The sequence below is a fragment of the Perca flavescens genome, chromosome 18 (assembly GCF_004354835.1).
Source record: "Perca flavescens isolate YP-PL-M2 chromosome 18, PFLA_1.0, whole genome shotgun sequence".
Taxonomy (NCBI): domain Eukaryota; kingdom Metazoa; phylum Chordata; class Actinopteri; order Perciformes; family Percidae; genus Perca; species Perca flavescens.
In genome coordinates this window covers 13,286,262-13,309,348 of record NC_041348.1, presented here as the reverse complement: position 1 = coordinate 13,309,348, position 23,087 = coordinate 13,286,262, and the positions used below count along the sequence as shown (strand labels likewise).

General features: G+C 40.2%; 2 protein-coding genes across 3 annotated transcripts; both read left to right on the top strand.

The window, feature by feature from the left end:
* The first annotated feature begins 1,028 nt into the window (after window positions 1-1,028).
* On the top strand, window positions 1,029-8,743 carry LOC114573284 (vascular endothelial growth factor A). Of its 2 annotated transcripts, none has more exons than XM_028605376.1 (7): window positions 1,029-1,221; window positions 3,733-3,766; window positions 3,850-4,046; window positions 4,166-4,242; window positions 4,340-4,369; window positions 4,448-4,513; window positions 8,086-8,743. In XM_028605376.1, the coding sequence occupies exons 1-7, from the start codon at window positions 1,156-1,158 to the stop codon at window positions 8,120-8,122; spliced, it is 507 nt and encodes a 168-aa protein (XP_028461177.1). In that variant the 5' UTR covers window positions 1,029-1,155; the 3' UTR covers window positions 8,123-8,743. The 2 variants fall into 2 exon arrangements, with proteins under 2 accessions (XP_028461177.1, XP_028461176.1); XM_028605375.1 differs by having other exon boundaries at window positions 4,445-4,513.
* Window positions 8,744-9,573: 830 nt separating this feature from the next.
* On the top strand, window positions 9,574-22,212 carry cipcb (CLOCK-interacting pacemaker b). The gene is made up of 4 exons (XM_028605660.1): window positions 9,574-9,972; window positions 17,353-17,514; window positions 17,605-17,789; window positions 18,483-22,212. Exons 2-4 carry the CDS (start codon window positions 17,406-17,408, stop codon window positions 19,389-19,391), a joined length of 1,203 nt encoding a protein of 400 aa, XP_028461461.1. The 5' UTR covers window positions 9,574-9,972; window positions 17,353-17,405; the 3' UTR covers window positions 19,392-22,212.
* The last annotated feature ends 875 nt before the right edge of the window (window positions 22,213-23,087 follow it).

Sequence of the window (23,087 nt, the reverse complement as noted above, 5' to 3'; positions counted from 1 at the left end):
GGAATCAGCATTAATTGTAATTGTAACTGTAAAGCATCTACAAACCACCAGAAGCCAGGTGTTGTGTAACAGGAAGGCAACGTTTACACAGCAGTTGTTTATTTTTAAAGATTATTTTTTGGGCATTTATTTCCACAGATGAAGACATGAAAGGGGAGAGAGAGGGGGACTGACATGCAGCAAAGGGCCACAGGTTGGAGTCAAACCTGCGGCCGCCGCCGTCAACCTCTATAAATGTGCGCCTGCTCTACCAACTGCGCTAACCCGGCCACACAGCAGTTGTTTATAGCATTAGTACCAGACATGAACTGATGATACCAGACATGTTACAGTATCTGCAGTGGGCTAAACACATGACTGGGCATAAATAAATGTCCCAAAATCAGTAATGAAGGGGGGTGGGGGGTAAATCTGAGACATGATCTGAGCATGTGATACTTTACAGTTTTAGATTTTTTTTTTAGAAGTATTTTTTTTCGAGCTCCTGGCAACCATTGGTTTTTATTAATTTCTGTTTACATGTTGCTGTCCTGTGAATGTGTTGTAGCTCCAAAACGAACATGAGCCATGTTCTCATCTTTGTGACAGTTCTTTTTTTTTTTTTTTCAGATAATCCTAATTTTTTTCAATTATTTATTAAGCTTAACACCTAGGATCATTTTCTCAACACATCAAGAAAAACCAAATTTTTCATTTTATCTGAAAAATTCAGTGACAATAATATGCAAATCAATTAGCAGAGTTTGCAATCAACATCTCAGCTAACTGCACTTGATTTACTCAGTGTTACATTGTTGTTGTGTGGTAATGCAGTGAAAAGTTACTGTGTTACCCTTATTACGTCATATACATGTCCTAATATGCTTGATTTCTGGACATAAATAAATCTGCGTGTGTGTGTGTGAGAGAGAGAGAGAGAGAGAGAGAGAGAGAGAGAGAGAGAGAGAGAGAGAGAGAGAGAAAACTCATCTTTGCTTCCCTTTCCATTTTTGATAATCAGCTGTATGTGTTCAGTGGTTTGGCTCGCGCGCTCTCCATCCCAGCTCGCGCACAGCGGGACAGCGCGCCAATCAAAAGAACGACGCTGCTATTTTGAAGTTTTCAGTTCTTACTGAGCGGCCGGAGACGAGGGGAGATAAACTTGTCGTAGCCACTATGCAAACTTTCATCGGAGTCTCGCACCTCTTATCGGTTCTTCTGCTGCAGCTGGTACCTGCGCAGGTAATTCAAACAATTTCAAAGCATGCCTTTTTTTTTTTTTTTTTTTTTTTTTTTTTTTTTTTGCCATGTTAGCTAAAAGCAAGCGTTTATTTCCTTGTTAAGATAGGGAATTGCAATTTTCTAAGTTTCTGGTGGTTTGGAAACGGTTCTGCCATGTATTAGTGAACTATTTTATATTTAGCCTATTATTAATCAAAGGGAAAATGAATTTAAAATTCAATTTATCCAGTGATATTTTGCACGTCAAAGACAGCATTAAGGTTTTTATTTTTTATTTTTAGGAGAAGGTTGCCTTTTCTCCTTGACTCCAAATGTGACTCCTGTTAGCACCTCACGTGGAACAGCGAAGCTAACAGGAGTCACACTTTTCTCACTGTGAGAGGACACATCTGTTCCACACTTGTCCAGCCTTTTTACACACTATCTGTATTTTGACTGGCTGTGTGCCCCACCGTGAAGATAACATCTGCATTTAGGGGTTCGGGAATGGCCGTGTTTCCAGTCATATGCACAGATACCAGCCTCAGATGCAGCTGCTGCATGTTACTGTTACTGATCCAGGTTGAGATACAGAGAGGTGCACATAATGTACCTGAGAGCTAATGCTGCCTGACATGAGCCAGTTGTTGTGGTTTGGAGACTCTGCAGCTCCAGGTCCTGCTTGTGATGAGGGTGTAGTCCTCCACTTCTCTTCTGGTTGGTTCTTGGTGCAACATCTGACTCCATGGCAAGACAGATACATTCTGTATTACCCAGCAGGGAGCTGACTGCTCAGTGAATATCTGTTGCAGTTCATGTGGGGAGATTAGAAATGGGTATTGAGTAGCAAGCTAAAATCTATAAAGGTGGCTCTCATGATATTATAACAGAAGATGATTAGGGCCACATGTGAAAAATGTATTTGAGTTCTGAGTTTAAGGTCAGAATTTTGAGTTTAAAGTCAGATTTCTGAGAATTCTGACAATTTTCTCAGAATTCTGACTTTAAACTCAGAACTCAAAAACATGTTTTCCCATGTGGCCCTAAGCCTCCTCTGTATATTATGGCTGTTTGAAGAGACACAGCAACTGATAATGAGTGGAAATCTTAGTAATAGAGTTAAGACTGGAAATAATTTTCACTGTGACAGTTTAGAATTTAATTCATGTAAAAAAAGATCCATGGTTTACAATATAACATGAATGGCCAACATGTAAAGCACAATGTCAGTGATAAAACCATTAAAGAAGAGTGTGACAACCTGACAACATCTTGTAAACCTGAACTTTTTACACAAAAATAATGGAGCTGGAATCCCCAGCCACTTCTTTTTGATGTACTGTTGGCTATGATTACTGTTCACAAGCACTAATTCATATGAGGAAAAAAAAATACGGATTTAGCCTCCAGAATCAGCACAAAAAGCTTCTTGAATTTGGGGGTTTCTGAGCCGTTTAAAAACAAATCAAAAATGACCACCACATTAATAACATCTGTTTCCCAACTGGTTGTCCTATGTAGTTTCCAAAACATGTGTTTGCAAATCTTTTCAATTGAATACTAACCACTATGTATTTGCTTGGAAGCGTTATGTAAGTTACAAAATTAGAGGGTAAGAATGAAAAATGAGAGAAGGGAAAAGAAAATATTTGTTTTACTTTTTTTTTTAACAAACCAACAGTTTTATTTATTAGCTCATCATGTCCAACATTGAGCAACTTCAATCACACTGAAATCTTTATGCATGTTTTATGCTAATTACAGCTGTTGTAATGCATCTGGTTCTATTGTTGGATGAAGCAATACAGACTCTTCCAACCACTCACTTCCAGCAAACAGAAAAAGCCCACAGTAAAACCCACTGTTGTCTCAGCTACGAAGCATTCCCTGCGTGTGACATTTAGAGAAAACAATGTTCCCATCGATGTTCACAAAGTGAGAGGGAAGCAGGAGAGAGGAGAGGTGAGGAGTCAGAAAGAGATTGTTGACACTGAAAAGAAAAAGAGAGCCAAGATCAACTTTGCACTTGTGTTTCTGCTCAATTTGGGCGTTCAAAAATCAGGAACATTGCCATTGTGAGAACTTAGAAAAATTCAAGCTGTGTCGTGACACTTTTCAGTGGTGCCTTTGTTTTAACCGTGATTATTGTGTGTAAAACTCCCTTGAGTAAAGGCAGCAACTATTCTTTGCTGTTATTCTTTGCATTTTTCGAAGGTTTTTGCTTCTTGTGATAATAAACCTTCTAGTGTTACATCAGCTTGAGAAATAAGGAGTGCTTTTTGTCGTTGGCTGACTCATTTTACTGCTTTAACAGCGGCACAGTCAGTGGTACGCTCCTGAAACCATGCAGCATCATTTGTTCGCACTGGATCGTTGTGTGTGCACTCCTTTTTCTCTGCCACAAGAGGGCGATCTGCAACTGTACAGCAAACCCACTGCTACTGAAACCATTTAGATCATGCTCATTTCTCACTTGGATCAGTTTCCTGATTGTCTGCAGGTTCTGTATCATTCTTTTTATGCATTTTGCAGATTTCACACCCTCCAGAAAAAGGTCACTCAAGAGGTAAGGGCTGTCCCACTGAATAGGCGTTTCCACCTCTGGCAAATGATTTGAATAGCCTACTAAAAATCCAACTTGTCTTGTAGTAATGGCGTTCCAGGAGGTGTGGGCAAAGAGCATGTGTCGCCCCATGGAGCAGTTAGTAGATGTTGAGCAGGAGTACCCTGGAGAAGTGGAGTACATCTACATGCCTGCTTGTGTCCCACTTTCCCGCTGCTCTGGATGCTGTGGGGATGAGAACCTGGAGTGCCAGGCTACCCTTGAACGCAACATCACTCTGCAGGTGTAGCAAGATCTCTAATCAGACATGATTTACCAGAAATACCTAAAGGGAGATGTTAAAAATGCACTTCCTGGTTATCTTAAATATATGGCCCTCATGGCATTTCTTTTGTTTCTAAGGTGATAAGGATTCATCCCATGATATCTATGCACCACGTGGAACTCACATTTGTGGAGCATCAGAGATGTGAATGCAGGTACTGGCCTAATTCTTTCTGATAAACATCAGATGCAAATTGATTTTGTTATAGCACAGCTGCCAGTTGTTTGTGTTTTTGTTTCTTCCTGTTTTAGAGCCCGTCAGAAACTTCTGAATGACAAAAGGTCAGTCGATGAACATTTCATCTATCAGGCTTAAACACATCAATGAATTCACTGCACTTGACCCTTCTTCCACAGCAGTGGTGAGTCTATCAGGAACAGACCTCGGAGAAGGAAACACAAGAAGACGGCAAACGGCTGTGGAAAGTAAGAGATGGATTGCACCTCCTGTGGCACGCACACCCACATACATGCACGCACACACTAACACACACACACACACACACACACACACAAACACACACACACAGTTTCATTATGTTTGGACATTTACGGCTACATTCATCACTGTTTCCTCCACACTGTCAGACTACCAAGGACAGATGAGATTAAACAATATCACAATATATTATCTACTGTGTTGGTCTTCTCTTTGGCAGGCCTGTTAATCCACTCGTCATTTATGATGAGTTTGCTTCTGTGTAAGGCCATAGAGCAATTTGTAGCAGAATAATCCAAGGCTGTGCCAACAAAGGACTGCCAGTGTAAAGGCTGATTCTGTAAATCAGATTCACATACCAGGAAAAATAACAAAAATAAAGAATTGTTTAAGATTGTTCATGTATTTTCAATGTCACATTCTTGTCGGCAGCAGGCACAATGTGTATTGACCAAGGGATAAATTCAAAAAGCAGCCTAATCTACCTTGTGTGCTCACTCTTTTCAAAAACTGTAAAGGTCAAAAAGGCAGCGTGTGTCATAGGTAAACTCTCTGTGCCCCCTCCGTTTTCTTTCTTTTTTATTTGACAATAGACATTTTTATGTAACCAATCTTGAAGTAGGGCACAATGAATGTATTGCTATAAAGAATCACTTTGAAGCTGCAACCAGGTTTGTAGAGTATTACAAAGTGGTTCTGTTAAAGGGGCCACTGCATGGGTTCCATGAAAGATGACATAGTAATCGTAGGGTCCTTGGGACTGTAGGGTCACACAAAGTACTGGAAATCAATTTGTTGCATTGTGTCTTTAACCTTACTCTCACAAGTTGCCAAACTTTATAGAAGTGCAGTACTAGATTGCCAGATAGGTTCACATTTCTTTAAGTCTATCTTAAAGGTCTAATGTGTAGGATTTAGGGTGATCTATTGGCAGCAGACATGTATAAAGTACTAGAGACCCATACTTGAGTAAAAGTACAAGTGCTCTATCAAAAAAGTGACTTGAGTAGAAGTTAAAGTGCTCTTTAAGCACCACACTTAAAGGAACACGCCGACTTATTGGGAATTTAGCTTATTCACCGTAACCCCCAGAGTAAGACAAGTCGATACATACCCTTCTCATCTCCATGCGTGCTGTAACGCTGTCTGACGGTTCCATCATTAGCTTAGCCCAGCACAGATCCTGCAGGTAACTGGTTCCAACTAGCCTACTGCTCCAAATTGTGACAAAAGTGACAAAATAACGGCAACATGTTCCTATTTATATGTTGTGATTTGTAGAGTCACAGCGTGTACAAAAAACAACGTAACATGAGACACAGCCATCTTCTAACAGTAAACAAACCGGGAACTATATTCTCAGACAGGCTTGCTGCGAACATATCACTCCACCCAAGTACTATATTCTTCCGCCTGAGAATATAGTTCCCGGTTTGTTTACAGTTAGAATGACGGCTGTGTCTCATGTTACGTTGTTTTTTGTACATGCTGTGACTCTATAAATCACAACATGTAAATAGGAACATGTTGGCGTTATTTTGTCACTTATTCGGAGCAGTAGGATTACTGGAACCATTCACCTGCATGTTCTGTGCTGGCCTGATGCCGCTGGAGCCGTCAGACAGCGTTACAGCACGCACGGAGATGAGAAGGATATGTATTGACTTGTCTAACTCTGGGGGTTACGGTGAATAAGCTAAATTCCCAATAAGTCGGCGTGTTCCTTTAAGTAGAAGTACTAAAGTATTCAAAATTCTTTGTACTTAAGTATTGCAAGTAGTTTATTTTAAAATCTACTACTCAAGTACTGAAAGTAAAAGTACAAGTATTGTGTTTTGTAGTTATTAAAGAAAGCAGCCAAATGTTTGAATATCATATTGTTTATATTATTTCAAATGTTTTGCCTAAGGCTGTAGCCAAAGGAATTAACAAATATTCAATATGTTATATTAAAAATAACATATTAACAAATACTGAAATAAAATGTACAGTTATCACACAATTGTGTAAAAGTGCAATTAAAATGAACATCCTCTCCAGCACAGTAACAATGAAAGCCCAGCCCCCAAAAACGTGTCACATACTAGCTAGTAACATGTGATGCAGTGGAAAGTTAGCAAGCTAGCAAAATCCAGATAAACTAGCAGCTTCACATCACAGGGTCAAACGTTTAACATTCAGGACTCACTGCAGACTCAAACAACTCAGGAATAGCTTCATCTGCTGCAACAACGGCTAAATAGAAACACGACACAATCTCTGGGATTTCTTACGCAATTAGTACGTACGTAACTAACGTAGCCGTAACTACACACACTGTAACCTACACAGTTTCCGTAGCATGAGGAATTCACAACAGTAACGAGTAACGATGCAGCACATAAAAAATGTATCGGAGTAAAAGTATTAAACTCATCGAAAATATGTACTCCAGTAAAAGTGGAAGTACGAGAAAAAAAGAATACTCCAGTAGAGTACAGATGCTAGCCTTTTAGTAGCCTACTTAAGTACAGTATTGAAGTAGTTCTACTTTGTTACTATACAGTCTATATTTCCATTAGTGTATCACCTGAAAATAAGACTAGTTGGGTTTTCGTTACCTTAGAATGAGCCGTTTATATCTACGTACGGAGCGAGTCCTCTTCCACGCAGTCCGCCATGTTGGAACGAACAAACCAAACACTGGCTCTAGAGAGCGTAAGGTAACAGACAATCGGTCGAAAAGAGTGACATCCGGCGGAATTTTTGACAGTACCAAAGCAATCCCGGAAGTGGAACGTTGTGGATATAGACGAGGTCAAGCACAATGCTAATACGACACCATGACTTTTCTTGGCTACCATTCCTTTTGTAAACCATAGCTTAGCATAACCATTCCACCCCATCTTTAGTGGTCAATAGACTACACAGTTGCAGAGTTTTTAATTCCTTCCAGCAGATTCAGAGGGCCCCCAATTGTGCCAATACTGAACATAAACTGAACTGCAGTAAAAATTTAAAAACATTAAACCTTAAGGAATAAACATTCCCTTTGATGGTTTCATAATGGCTTCATTCTTGTGACGACCTTAAAGTGATTTATTTAGGGTATTTACTTTGGTTGTTCAGAAGGACATTTTGCCTTTTCAATCTGCAATGAGAGATGTCACTTCTTAGGCCCCTGGGCCTGTGTCCTATAGGCCTGGTCCGTAATCCATCCATGTAAGTGTCAAACTGATCATTTAAGTGGTGATTTGTAGTTATGAGATTGCATTTTAGTGGGTCTCATAATAACCTCAGTACACTTGCAATTTGGAAATAGTTGAGACTTAACTCACAATGTAGATAGTATTCAACCCAAAAACATCATACAACTAGCAGAATGGAATAGCTTCTCATAAATAATGTAGTTAATTAACACCAAATGCTCTGCTGCTTGCTGGGTTCGAAGATTTGAAATTCAAATGACTTTTGGTAAAGTCAAACAATGTTGGTTCAAAAGATGGGTACAGATGTATTTCATAGACATACCGTAGTACCAATTTGAATGTCTTTAATTGTTTATTTTTTGTCTTTTCAGGTGCCAGTTCCCTCAAAACAAGATAAATCTTCACTGATTCACGACTCTGTCCATAGTTTAATTTGGAGGAGTGACTTTGGAGTGGCAAATAACAGCTCATCTGTGAATTGATCAACTCTGATTACTAATCTTCTGTCAATATATATTTCCTCATCCAGTGCATCCATCAGATATCCTACCTTGTCCATGACATTCTTTTCTTTTTTGATTAATTATCAAAGCAAACAACCATATCTGCAAACTCCTTTGCCTCTAACTGCTGTTTTTAGCAGACCATAATCAGTGTCAATTTCTTTTTCTTTTTTTTGTGGATTAAAAATATAAATAATATAAAATAATAATATATATACACAGGATACAACAGATTCCTAATGGGTGGAATGCTGTAAACTTATCAGTGGCCAGAGAAGGATTAAGATCTCCATCCACCCTCAAGTGTTCACACTTAACATTTAGATTAATGGCAACGTTCACAGAGAGGCCAGAAACCTTCCCCATGATTTCATGTTCATTGTAATTTAGCAGAGTGACTCCTGTTATAATTGTTGTGAAACTTAAAAAAGACATCATGTATGTGACTTTCTATAAAGTGTTATTTACTAATTATGGGACATAATGTGTTTATGAGTTTATTAAATAAAATGCAGTTCAAATACAAGGGGCCTCTGTGATGCATTTTGTAAACCATAGCATGTGTAATATGTTAGGACACTGAGAGGTCTTTCTCTACCGTCTAGCCTTTCAGAGACATGAGATGATAGAGGTGCAGTTGAATTTAACAAAGCTTCCTAAATTGGTTTTTCACATAAGAGGAGGATCAGGCTTGCTATTGACAAAAAGTCAGCAATCATTAAATGATATGACTAAATAAATCACAGACAGAACCCTGTATAGGTGGCTTTATAGATTTCAAATGAGTGCCATCAGGTAATGTAGCCTAATGTTTTCAGTTTTTTGGACAACTATGTAACCCTACTTTGTGGAAACATTCTCTTGCAGTTAAGTTGGCCTATTGTGCTGCTTTAACTGTTTAGTAGCATTTATTTATTGTCTTCCTAGGCATGTATGCACACTTTCAGTAGAAACCTTGTAACCTCATTTATCCATTTTCTCATTGCAAGCATGGAAACGAGCTGCAAAGTTTATGTAGTAACTTAGAGCAGCATGAATGCATGTGAAAACATTTTGGTGAGGGGCAGAAGCAGCATTTTGTTTACTTTTTCAAACATGCCCAGAGAAGACCTGCTCGCTGAGGTAAACTGTAGAACAACCAGTCTCTTATGTAATACTCGAAACTTCACGTCACTGGATTCCCCGAGATTACGCTGTACTGTACACCCAAGCACAGCGAACACAGTGTTCTCCTTAAAACAAAACACATTTAGCAGCGGTCACGTTTTCCTACTGCTGTCTGCTTCGGCCAATCAGAGGCCTGGAAGTCTACTAGGTGGGCGGGCGTAGCAACCTAAAGAATGTGACCGTGACGTGAGGTCCGATACTCCAGACAAAGCCACGCCCTTAACGACCAAATATGGCAGAGTAAAACTACTGTCCTTTGTATTTTTCGCTGGCCAGGAACAATTGTCGGAAGGCGAAAAAGCCCACGGGCCGTCGTCGGTAGGCTACTTTTCATTTTGACGCTGTCAACGGTCGCTGCCACCGTACTCCGCATGTGACCGAACGGACAGGGGAGGGGATATGTGTCTCGTGTATTGTAACGTGGAACACCGAGTTCTAGCTAAGTTAACGCAACGTTAGCTGGGAGTGAGCAGCATCAGCAGCGACCACACCGAGGAAAGAAGTCACAGACACCTCGACCCGGGCTGCAAGATCTAGCTAATCTCTCCGCTTTGAAGTCAGCCTCGGTGGAACAGCGCCAAGAACAAAGTAGCTATGCATATTCTTTTGTGTTTCATAAACATGTTGTGGGGTTTGTACTTCGCTAACGTTAACGTTCCCGTTTAACGCTCTAACGTTAGCTTTGCATGTAACTGTGAAGTTAGCCTTGTTCAGTTGGGCCGTCTTAAATCAAATGTTATAACGTTACTCCAATTAACTATCGCTAGCTAGCTAGCTAGGCTTTCCATGTCATGCAAAATTAACGTATGTGGTAACGTTAGACTATAACGTTAACATTATATTAGACCCATAACGACAAAATGTAGCTAACGTTAGTAACTTTATTTTTTACTTTAATATCGGTAACGTACTTTTACGCTACAATATTTTGAGTATGACAGCTGACGTTTTGACTTTGGTGGTTGTATTTAGTTGCGTTGATAGTACAAAACTAGGGGAACTTCGGGAAGGTGGTGCAGTATACGTTAGTGCCCCAAATTCCCCATACAATGTCCTTAATTATGAACCTGCTAAACCACCTGTGCTACCCTAACCCTAACCTGTCTCAAATAAGACCCTCATCATTTGGGACACTCAGGTTTTGGAAAATAAGTTGGGACACTAAACTGCACGTATACTGGGGAAGGTAATATACATGTTTGTGGAAGGCACTTATTTTTGGAGTCGTTAGGCAAAAAAAACTGCAAAAAAGCAATGTATAATAATCTTTAAGCATATTGTAATTCAAGTGGTCTGAGAGAACACTAGACTCCTCCTTGCTTTACCGTTACATCCATGGGGCATGGATGTAGTAAAATATCCTTTCTGATGTAGTATGGTCAGAGGAGACTCTCTTCTACTATACCACACTATTTGGTGATTTCCGCCACCAACTGGTGTGGATCAGAATATCTAATATGTACAAACTTAAAGTGGTTATTTGTAACTTTCAGTTTGTGTTGATTCTAGCGGCCACTTTGGACAAAAGAGGTGTCTTTACCGCACCTGCTGTCGTAAAGGTCTTTTCTTTACTGTAGATTTACCATAGACTGTTAATATTAATTTACAGTCAATGAGATTTACTGAGTTAGCGTTATGGGAAGATCATATAGTTGCGATGAATGTTTTGCTCAGACAGAAAAGCATTCATTTACAATAAAATAATAAGTTGCAGATGCATGGTTACATTCCAAGTGTTGCATATGGTAACTTAGCCTAAACCAGTATCCCTGTCACTTAGAAAACAAGCCAAAGCAATAAGAGATTTTTGTAGCAACCAACGTAATAACTTAGATTCATATAGCGCATTAAATGAAAGCCACAAACCCTTTACACAAGTACAGGGGGACAAAGGAAAAGAAAATAGTAGGACAACTCAAACACGCACTAAAAGGAATAACACGTCCACGCTAAATGGAAGGGGGACGTAATTGAATTTTGGCTGTACAACCACATTGCGCATTGTAAAGTTATTTTATTAATGAAATAGAAATATTACATACCCGAGGGCCAATTTGGGATGGGTTTTAGGCCTACATAATTTACAAACCCGTAATTGTCTCCATCTGTTAAAAGACTGACCGAAGTTGACTCGCGTCTTAGCCTATCGTCTTTCAGCTTTTAGTTCTTCGTTTAAAGGTGCTCTAATCTAAGATGTTGGGTGATGTCACTTCTTGTTGACGTTCAAAGTATTTTCAAACAAAACGGAGGCTAGCTTGCTCCTCCTCATCCCGTCCCCTCCCCCCTCCCTTCCGCGCACTAACCCCCCAACCCAAATCCTTCTTGACGGTTATTGGCTGGAACACTGTTTGTTATGTTTGGTGGTGCAGGTTGGCGCAGTTTGTTTTTGTTGCTGTTTGTGGAGCCTGGGCTGTCTACAGAGACCGCATTTTTTTACAGTGTGTTCAGTGTACAGGCAGCTAGCGGATAGTGAGGAGATGTTGCTGTATGTGACAAAAAAATGTTGTAGCCTAAAAACCGCGTCACATTGCTTAGAGCACCTTTTTTTTAATTAAATTTTTTTTCTGTGATGGTCCTGCCCCAGTATCAGCCATAACTAAAATAGATAAATTTTAAAATACAATTAGACCTATATAAAGAAATCTCCTGCTACCCTTTACCTGACTGGATACTAAGGCCGGTTACACACTGCCGGTGTGGCGTGAGCGTGGTGTTTCTGTTGCGTGTCAGCTGCGTGGATTTTTCTGTCTTTACACACCAGAAACGTGTCTGACGCGGCGCTGCTGCTGCTAGCCTTGTCTGGACACATGGATGTTTCCCATTGATAAAAGGAAATGTTAAATGTTAAACATAAATATATACTGATTTTGATTACAGCAAAGACAACGTCGGCAGTATTGACGGCAAAATAGGCTACAGAATATTTTGTTCTGTATTTTTATTTTTTTTTTTTAATTACATTCATATATCTGCATTTATATCAAAACCTAGAGGCTTTCAAACATCAACATGTCATTTATTAATATGCATTTGTGTCTAAATGACATATAAACATATTTTCCGCCCCGCATGAGACACGCGTCTCACGCAGGCAGTGTGTAAGCTCTAACCTGTTAACATGGGGGCCGAAATCTAAACGGACACGCCACGCGGCTGACACGCTCCCGCGACGCTTCCAGTGTGTAACCGGCCTAACACAGGCTTTTCCGGTGTTACTAAAATCTTTGACCCATCAGAATGTGTGACTAGCACCGTCTACCTGCTGCAAATCATTTTGTGACTTCGTGGGAAAAATCAGACCCCAGCAGAGGCTTTACTGAAAACTATAGAAAAATAGCTTTCTTTTCACTGTAAGTCTTGTTTGTTGTTACAGGACATTTAGGATCATCGGATGAAAAATGACTTCAGCTTCAGAAACATAAAAAATAGGGCTGTCAGCATTTACGCGTTAATCACGTTGCGATTAAGGGCCGAGCATAACGCGTTAATTTTTTTTTAATCTCATTAATCGCATGCCGCCATTTATTAATTTATTTTCACTTCACTCAGCTTCACGTCGTGCCTAACAGGCTGCTATTTTGACCCTTTGCCGCACCTTTACTTATCATTAAGCTGTCATACTTCCTCCTAACACATCCTTCTGCTGCTACTGCTGCTGCAGGCATGATGAAGAAATGCAGCAGCAACACAATTCTGAATGGCACTTTTCCAAAACTCCCGGACGGCTCGTAGACAAGTCCAAAGCCATATACACATTGTGTAAAGCCGAATTAAAATATCACGAAGCACGTCAAGTAGGGCTAGAACTAACGATTATTTTAATAATCAATTAATCTGTCGATTATTTTTTCGATTAAACGATGAATCTGATAAAAAAAAAACTTAATTTACATCAACTCAATACATACTTGTTGTTTTAGTTAATAGTTGTGTAAAGGTAAGTAACCCAAATAGCAGATACAGACAGACAGACAGACAGACAGACAGACAGACACACACACACTTATTCTTTAAATTATTACCATCATTGTAGTAAGTGCAAGTTAAGTTCGTTTATACACCACACACTATTATATTTGTCAACAATAACTGATATGGGACAAAGCACATAATATATACATGACAACAGATTGAAAAATTAATGGGCCAAAAAAGGTGAGTGAATAAAACCGTGTCTTTAGTCTTGCAAACTATACCACCCCTGCTTTATTACTGTTATTACCGAGCTAACGCTAGCTTGTCATGCTAGTCAGCTGGATAACGAGTAAACAGCAGCACCAGAAGAGCTACTGGAGGGACGGTACGTTCCTCACTTCAGACCGGAACAGAAGGAGGATAGTGTAGTGACTTTACCCTGCTGTTGAACTCCCTTCCTCCTCATCAACGACTCCAACATGTTTACGTTTTAGGTGCTGACTCATCACCGTGGTGCGCCCGTGCCATGCCGTGTCGCTTTTGTTTATCTTGCAATTAACACGTTTTTGATTTATTTAGTGTGAAATGCTCCCACACCTTGGATGACTTAGGTCGTACAGATTTCTCTGCCTCCGCCGAGTGTTTCAGAACAACGTTACGGGTCTCTCCGGTCTCTCTCCGTATTTCCTCTACCCCCGCTCTGCTCTTTTTTTCTTTTCTTCCGCTCCGCGCTGCTCCTCTCTGCGCTCAACAAATTTTTTTTTTTTATCTCCGCGACTAGGTTGCCTAATAGTTGCGCGACACAACGAATCGATAATTAAATTCGTTGCCAACTTTTTTAGTAATCAAATTTTATCGATTCGTTGTTGCAGCCCTAACGTCAAGCTTGAGCTACCAGCTACGAGCTAAGCATAGTACAGTTAACGTGACTCAGGTTGATGCTAGTGGGCTCAGGCAAAACACTGTTTTGGAGAGTGCTACTCGCCGACTTGTTATTGAAACCAAAGTGCAAACGCTGTCTCATCAACTGGTGATCCCTGGACGTCAGTGAGTAATCAAAATTATTTCAAAGTTACTGCACACTATATTGACTCTGGTGAGTAGGCTAGGGTTGGGTACCGAAACGTACCGACCTAAACGGTAGTAACGAGACCGAATAAGAACGAAGATTTCAGTGCCTGACTTTACACTACACCTGACAGCAGGTAACGTTAGCCTACCTTTAGCTAGCAGCTGGATTAAACACGGTTACAATTCTGACAGCTAACGTTAAACAGTGTAAAGTGTGATTGTATTTCACTGTAGAGGATTCCAACACCGGGACCTAACAGCCTGCTCTGCAGCGCAGCAGCTGCCGTTGTTGGAATTAAACGACACAGACGGTGCGTTCACTTCAAACAGGTAGCCTCGTGGTGCATTCACAGTAATTGTAAAATACCATTTTCCCATCTGGTGGTTGTTTTTGTCATTCAACAGCAATTTACTGGTGAAATAAGTTATTGTTATAGTTCTTACATTATTATTAAATCTTGTATTTAGACCATGGCCTTAACAATAAACAAGTTGCTGACTGTTGTTTAGTACCCTTCTTTTTTTTCCTTCTGTTTACAGTAAATAAATAATAAACTGATACAAATCTTAAAGTCAAGTTCATAAAGTAACTTTCTTTGCATTAATTTGATTCCCAATCAAGATACACTGGTAATAATTGCTTTCCATTGTTAATATGTACTTAAAAACAGTTCTGAAATGCAAAATAATAGAATTTTAATCATGTGATTAAAACGAGATTAATCACAATTAACTATAGAAAATCGGCGATTAAAAAAAATTAATCGTTTGACAGCCCTAATTAAAAAGTTACATATAGTCAGTCACTTTAAAATAAATACAACTGAAGTCATATCTTCTCAATCATATTAATTTAAGATACTGAAATGATGATCAATAACACTAATTTCTTAAGTTTCTTGTAGAATATATATATATATATATATATATATATATATATATATATATATATATATATATATATATATATATATATATATATATATATAGGGGGAAATAAGTATTTGACCCCTTGCTGATTTTGCAGGTTTGCCCACTTACAAAGAATGCAAAAATCTACAATTTTAATCATATGTACATTCTAACAGTGAAAGACAGAATCCCAAAGAAAATTCCAGAAAATCACATCATATGAATTTATTAAAATTGATAACCATCTGATGAGGAAAAACAAGTATTTGACCCCTGGACAAACCGCATGTTAATATTTTGTAGAAAAGCCATTATTGGCCAGCACAGATGTCAAACGGTTTTTATAGTTGGTGACAAGGTTTGTGCACATTTCGGCAGGGATGTTGGCCCACTCCTCCCTGCAGACAGCCTCCAAATCATTCAGGTTCCGAGGTTGTCGCCTGGCAACTCAATTTTAAGCTCCCTCCAAAGATTTTCAATCGGTTCAGGTCTGGAGACTGGCTAGGCCACTCCAGAACCTTGATGTGCTTCTTCTTCAGCCACTCTTTTGTTGCTTTGGCGGTGTGCTTAGGGTCGTTGTCGTGCTGAAACACCCATCCTCGACCCATCTTCAGCTCTCTCACTGAGGGAAGGAGATGTCGGTCCAGAATTCCACGATACATGGCCCCGTCCATCCTCCCCTCAATACGATGGAGTTGTCCTGTCCCCTTGGCTGAAAAGCACCCCCAAAGCATGATGTTGTCACCACCATGCTTGACGGTGGGGATGGTGTTCTTTGGGTTGTACTCGGTGTTCTTTGCCCTCCAAACACGACGAGTTGAGTAGAGGCCAAAAAGTTCTATTTTGGTCTCATCTGACCACATCACCTTCTTCCAGGCCTCTTCTGAGTCGTCCAGGTGGTGAATGGCGAACTTCATGCGGGCCTGTACATGTTTCTTCTTGAGCAGGGGGACCTTGCGTGCGCTGCAGGATTTCAATCCATGACGGGCGTGTGTGTTACCAACCGTTTCTTTTGTAACTGTGGTCCCAGCTGCCTTCAGTTGATTCATCAGTTCCCCCCTTGTGGTTTTGGGATGATTCCTCACCGTTCGCATGATCAGGGACACCCCACGAGGCAAGATCTTGTGTGGAGGCCCAGACCGAGGGAGGTTGGCGGTGGTGTGGTGCTTCTTCCATTTCCTGATAACTGCACCGACAGTTGATCTTTTCTCTCCAAGTTGCTTTCCGATTCTCTTGTAGCCCATCCCAGCCTTGTGCAGATCAACAATCTTGTCCCTGATGTCCGTAGAAAGCTCTTTGGTCTTGCCCATGGTAGTGATGTTGGATGCTGGTTGTTTGGGTGTTGACAGGTGTCTTTTATACAGGTAACGAGGTGAGGCAGGTGTATTTGATGTAGATCATTGGTTCGGATTGGGGCTGTGTCTTAAAGAAAGACTTACTGGCTTGTAGGAGCCAGAATACTTGCTGTTTGTCCAGGGGGTCAAATACTTGTTTTTCCTCATCAGATGGTTATCAATTTTAATAAATTCATATGATGTGATTTTCTGGAATTTTCTTTGGGATTCTGTCTTTCACTGTTAGAATGTACATATGATTAAAATTGTAGATTTTTGCATTCTTTGTAAGTGGGCAAACCTGCAAAATCAGCAAGGGGTCAAATACTTATTTCCCCCTGTATGTATATATATATATATATATATATATATATATATATATATATATATATATATATATATATATATATATATATATATATATATATATATATATATATATTATCACACTGTACTTTTATCTTTGAGGTTTTTAATCAAATTTTATTTTTTCTTCCTCATATATGGAAGACTTTGGTCAATCAAAGGTCATTTCGGAGAGCGATGGCGTTCTTATTGGCTGTTGGGCCAATGATTTGCCCTGACAAAGAGGGGAGAGGGAGAGCTGCAGAAAGAGAGCTCACTATACTTCAAATTATTGTATTTTTTGCATACTACCCACTGCAGCTTTAATGCAGAGCTTGTTGTGTTTATTAACATAAGTAGACAACTCCATATTTTCTCATTGCTGGTGTAGTTGCTGTGAGAGCTTGTCGAGCCAAGGACATTGTCAGAACAGCAGGAAAGGAGATGAGTACCAAGAGGAAGGCCGTGAGTCACTCAAGGGCAGCGAACAGACCACGCATCATGAAGTCTGGCATCTCCAAGGCTGATTCAGAGAGAGACTCCGGCTTCTCAGGTTCGACCTTGCTCTCGCCACAGTTTTACGTGCTTAGATTATGTGGTATCACTTAATTGAATCCCAGTTACACATCTCCCTGGTCCATAGATGCATGCTCAGAGCACATGAGCACAATGGACAACACAGACTCTGAGGATTCACCCCGTCATGTTGTACAGCAGGGAGCGCAGGCTTCTGGATCGGGGCCCCAATCCTCCCAGCTGGCTGTGGTGGGAGGCTCCTACTCGAGTCTTTCTCCCATGATCATCATGAACAACGTCCTCCTCAAGCAGGTACGCTGCGGTTACACAGCAAAACCATAACTATATAGCATTTTGTGTGGATGAATTCTCTGCTTCCACTCAGGTTTCAGCCCTCGCTCTTTTTAACTTGAGGCAGTGATAAAACCGGTTAAAACAGGAAAGTTGTGGTCCAGGTTTATTGTGCTTGTGTTTATCTTGAATGCATCTTCACTAGGGCTGTAACGATACACCAAACCCACAATTCGGATCATAACACGATTTTTGTCCCCCGATTCGATTAAAAACCTTAAATCTTTTTTTTGGGGGGTTTGATGTGACAGCTATCTCATGATTGGTGAATGGGTCAGTAGATCAGCGTCATGTCAGTCCCTGAAAGGAGGATTACATATCTGAGAACAACTGATTGGGAAAAATTATTAGAATTCTTATAAACATTGACAATTGGAGTTATTGCTCAAGTACAACTATCAAATGTGTGCACACAAGTGTATGGGTTCATTGGCTGCAAAAAAGAATCGGTTTTAGCAGGAATCTCTGCTACTGTATGTGGAAATGGGTGATTGTCAGTATTTTTCATTGCATAGACTAAATGATAACTTTAAAAACTATGTATTTTTTATTGTGTCTCAAACAAACAATGGAAAAGAAATGCTGTAAAATAGGCAGGTGCTTGTGGGATCTGCCTTTTTAATGCTCCTAATTTTGACTTTATTGTTTTTGCAGCCTACAGATAACCCTCCTGCTCTAAAGACCTGGGGGTTTAGTCCCACGGTGGAGGTGGTCCAACCTGTGGTCCAGCAGCCTCAGGTGGTCTTCCTTCAGCCTGTGGTCTCTCGTCAAGCCTCCCCTGCCTCCAAAGAGGCCTCCTCTAGACACAGACGTACTAAGAAGTATCTTCCAATCCTGAAATCCTACCCCAAGATTGCTCCACATCCTGGAGACGGCTCCAGTTCCTCAGGGAGAGGAACTGACTCCTCATCTTCTTCCTCCAGCATCTCTTCTTCTTCTTCTTACTCCTCCTCTTCTTCGGGGTCAAAGAGGGGTAGCAGTTTGACCTCCAACCACCGGGAACGCTGTCAGCGAGAGAAGCAGAAGAGAAAGCTGTGTGGTGGTGCTAGGAACTCTGGTTCAACCACTCTCAGTCTTCCTGCCTCCCCCAGCGCCACGTCTCCTCTGCTCCAGAGCCAACTCTCTCAGCCCACAACAGAAACCAGCGCCAGCAGCAGTCCTGCCAGGGTGAGGCCTTCATCAGCTGTCAGCCAGGCAGAGTTTTCCACCTCTCTGTCTGTTATTCACACCACTGGCCCTCCTGCACTGACGGTCACCCAGGAGAACAGCTCATCAGGAGAATGTAACCACGGTGAGAGTGATGCTGATACAAAGCGGAAGCGCTTCTGCAACACTTACAACATCCTTAGCCAATCTGGCCTGCTGCACATCGCACTCCGCACCAAGGAGCTCCTCGGGCAGAACCGGCGCACTCAGAGCGACCTAGACCGCCTAAAAGAACACACAGACCTCTTCCTTCAGGCTCTGTGCAGCGGTGACACCAGCATCTGTGTTAGGCTGCAGGCCAGCCTTCAGGAGGAAGACAGAGAGGGCGAGAGAGAGAGCAGATTAGACCTAGACTAGTGCTAGGCAGTAATCCTTTAGACTGAGCTGGGGAAAGGAAGGCCAGGGTTGGGGGGGGGGTGTTGAGTGTATAGAGACAGCTGGACTGAAAATAATGTGCTCCACAATACACCCCCACCCCCAGAATCTGTGCTGTGGCCTACATTTTGGCTGCCTCAGGCCCTGACACACCAAACCGACCTCAAAGAATTAGTGCCGATAAAGACCTTCCGTTGCCTCATGTCTCTTAAAAGTAGCACTTGGAACTCATCGTAAGGCTGTAGCTGGTGGCCAGTTGTCCGCCAATGTGCACACATATGTTCTGCACCTGTGTGAGAGGTAATATTTTAGTCAGCGGTCAGTATTTTGTAATCTAGGAAACCTTGTGGAAAGAGAAGCAAAGCAAACTACACTACCATTTCTTTTGCCACCGCATTTGTGAAAATAGCTCAGCATTCCTAATGCTCAGATTGTGAATTGAGAAAATCGGTAGAGCCCCTTTTAAAAACTCTGGGGTTATCTGCCAGTGGTCTTCATCTTGTGAAAAAATAAAAACTTGAGGTGAAAAACAGGATGAACCTACACTAAATCATTGAAATCATAGATTTGGTCACTCAGCCCTCTCTCTAATTGCCTCCATCACTGATTCAACAAGCTTAATCATCCATCCAAACAGCCTAGTGCTACACTAGTGCCATTAGTGAAGGACACACTGCAAAAACTGTGTGCGGTGGTCATTCACACACTTTTAGGTGCTGCACACCAGCTGTGGCTTGGTGTGTTAGGGACCCACAGTCTAACGGAAGGCCAGAACCACAGCTCCCTGTTCTGCCATACTGAGCCTGACTAGATCTATTCCACTGGAACTGCCTCTCTGTGCACAGACATCTTTAGCTCATTGGCAATCAAGACCCTGAAAGATTTGAATCCAAGGCATATACAAAACATTTTTTAAACTGAAAGCACAACACAGGCTCGGAATCAGAAAACTTGATTTCAACCCAAAGACTGGATATTTAAACTTTTAACCGTGCATGACGAGGTGTACTCCTCTAAAACTGAAAGACATCTGCATACTGCTCATTGCTTTTATTTAATTAGGTTTCAACAGTTTTGCATCATTCATGGTAGTCCTCTAAGCTGTGTGTCATTGATAAGCATTGATACTGATGTGTAGCTTAACAGACATCCAGTTTGTCTAAATTATTTCATGCAGCTGTTACAATAATGTAAAATTGATGATTATAACTGGCTTATGTCACATATATAGAATGTGTCCAGGGCCTTTTGCCAGTCACCATTTTGTAAATAGACAAACATGTGCCTAAAGTTTTTTTTTTTTTTAGTTTCTGCTTAATTTTTAAACATGATGTGAAAGATTTGGCACGCCGCGTTGACTGTTTTAAGTTCAGCTTTCCTTTCATGTTGATGAAGATGTAATACAGTGCAAACTAGCTGGAAGTAAAGCTCTGAACAGCCATTTTGGTATGTTCCCAAAAACAGCCCAGTGTAAAGGCTGCTTCCTATAGTTCAACCATATTCATTAGTTACTTGTGTACAAGTTCCATCATTTGTTTTTGTGTGTTTTTCTATGTACTCGTGGATGTAATTTAATGTGGCAATATTGTCTTAAGTGCAGACTTTTTCTGTTTTTAAGTTCCTGTCATTATGTAACTATTGCATCGTCCAAATTAGGAACAGTTATGGAGTTTTGTGATGCTTAATATAAACGTTTTGTATACTTATAAGTTATGGCCTTAATATCCATCCCAATGTATGTCACAGAATTTTGCATTTGCACTAAAATAATCAGAGAGCAGCTCTGAAGCATTTTCTGAGCAGAATCTAATGGCAGCTATGGTAGCTCCTTTGAGGCAGACTGCATGTCTTTTTAATTGACTTGAATTGCATTGTGAGGCATCCTAAGCCACTACCAGTGTATGAGTACTATTCCTAAAGGACAACCATACATTTGCGTTGTTCCATATCACCGCTTTCATTTGGAAGGACAGGAGCACACTGATTAACTTTTAAGCTTTTGGTTTGTAAGTGGACTGATATGTCAACAGTTATGCCTTCATCAGACAGAATCGGTGGATATTTTGACAGAGAATAGGACACAGTAGCAGGTGATACGATGTGTTTCAACAATATCCACTGTAAATTAATCGTTATGTTTTAGTCTCCCAAACCAGATTTGATGTATGTTTAGGGTCACTGTCCTACTGGAAAACCATGCTGTGTCTAACACTCTGCCCTCTGGCTCATAGTTTGATGTTGCACTGAAGAAATTTGAGGTCATCTTACTCTGCAGTGCACCAGTTCCACTGGCCGCCCCAGATACACTGTACAATCTTTTTGTGGTTGACTGGCTCAGTATCTCCCCTCTAAACACTACTATGGTTATTGTGGTAGCTGACCACAAAACCTTCCAAATGTCTTAAAAAATTCCATCTTGGAACATTTTAGTTTTCCTGACCTGTTCCAAGTATTTTGTGTCTTCCCACTAAAATGAATGTGGTTCAAGCTAATAAGAGCAGCCAAACTGGCTCTTTTTGCACAGACAGTTAAGTTTCTAGCAACAAGATGTTGACATTTTAGACTTTTCTACATGACCAATAAAAAAAAAAAATAGTCCAGCAGATCTTCCAGAAGACCCACGAATCATTTATGAAGTAACCTAAATGGTTTGTATGCTAAAGTAATGACGTACGTCCCAAATGTGATAAATAAGTTGTAGAAACAACTGAGAAAGGGTTTAATGTAACATGCTTTAGGTTTATTTTTGTACATTTTTAGTTTGAGGCTCATTGCTGGTGTAATAAATGTTATTCCAAAGAAACTTTGTTTGTTGGGTATGATTTTATTTTTTTTTTATTTTTAATGATTTCTCTTTTTTTTTTACAGCAATATTTGGCCAAATTAATAGTACTGCTTCTTTGTTATATAAGGAGGAGCATCACATCTTGAATCTTGGATAGAGGTGAGAAAGAGGAAGACTGAGAGGTTTACTTTCTTAGAGTTTTCCTCACACTAGCAAACTTAGAAAGTGAGAAGTGTCTGCACTTACAGCAAAAATGGACAACACAAACAGAATAATGTGTTGATTTTGCAAACACAAGAGATTACACTTCAGGATCCACGAAGCCTATATTGCAAAGAAGTTCTTTTTTTGTGTGACATTTTTGGAACTCAATCTGAATCTCCATATTTTGAACTCATTTTTGGCATCTTAATTGTTTATTTCTATGTTTGTACTTTAAGAACAACAAAAAGCTAGAGTTGTCCTTGTATGTTTTTACACTTACTTGGAAAGCTTTAAAATAAGGATACTGACTGACTGAAGTGAGAAAAGGGGTGAATACTGCCTTGGCTTTAGCCTATATACCTGTATACCACTGCTCTGGTGAAGACATAATCCAACAAACAAACAATTAATATATTTAAAACAGTCTTCAAGACCTTTTGATAAGAATACACAGAGTGCTCTTATCATTTAAGATGAACATATAATATTGTCAATTACAGTTGCCCAAGAGACCTCAACATTTCAATACAATAAAAAATACCAATAAGACATGTCTCAGGTCACTAACTGTCAGTATATTTTATATTTAAATAAATACATTTTTTTATTTATTTATGGATTACAATAAGCAATACTGCCTCAATAATTTTCTGATTCCAGGGTTAATTTTGTCCATGGATGCAATAACG

Bases quoted from the DNA above. Each gene is read 5' to 3' on its own strand.
- LOC114573284 (XM_028605375.1), top strand. From the start codon at position 1,156: ATGCAAACTTTCATCGGAGTCTCGCACCTCTTATCGGTTCTTCTGCTG. The intron at 1,222-3,732 runs GTAATTCAAACA...TGCATTTTGCAG, and splicing joins TGCAGCTGGTACCTGCGCAG to ATTTCACACCCTCCAGAAAA. The intron at 4,370-4,444 runs GTCAGTCGATGA...CTTCTTCCACAG, and splicing joins AAACTTCTGAATGACAAAAG to CAGTGGTGAGTCTATCAGGA.
- cipcb (XM_028605660.1), top strand. From the start codon at position 17,406: ATGAGTACCAAGAGGAAGGCCGTGAGTCACTCAAGGGCAGCGAACAGA. The intron at 17,515-17,604 runs GTTCGACCTTGC...CCTGGTCCATAG, and splicing joins GAGAGACTCCGGCTTCTCAG to ATGCATGCTCAGAGCACATG. The intron at 17,790-18,482 runs GTACGCTGCGGT...TTGTTTTTGCAG, and splicing joins ACAACGTCCTCCTCAAGCAG to CCTACAGATAACCCTCCTGC.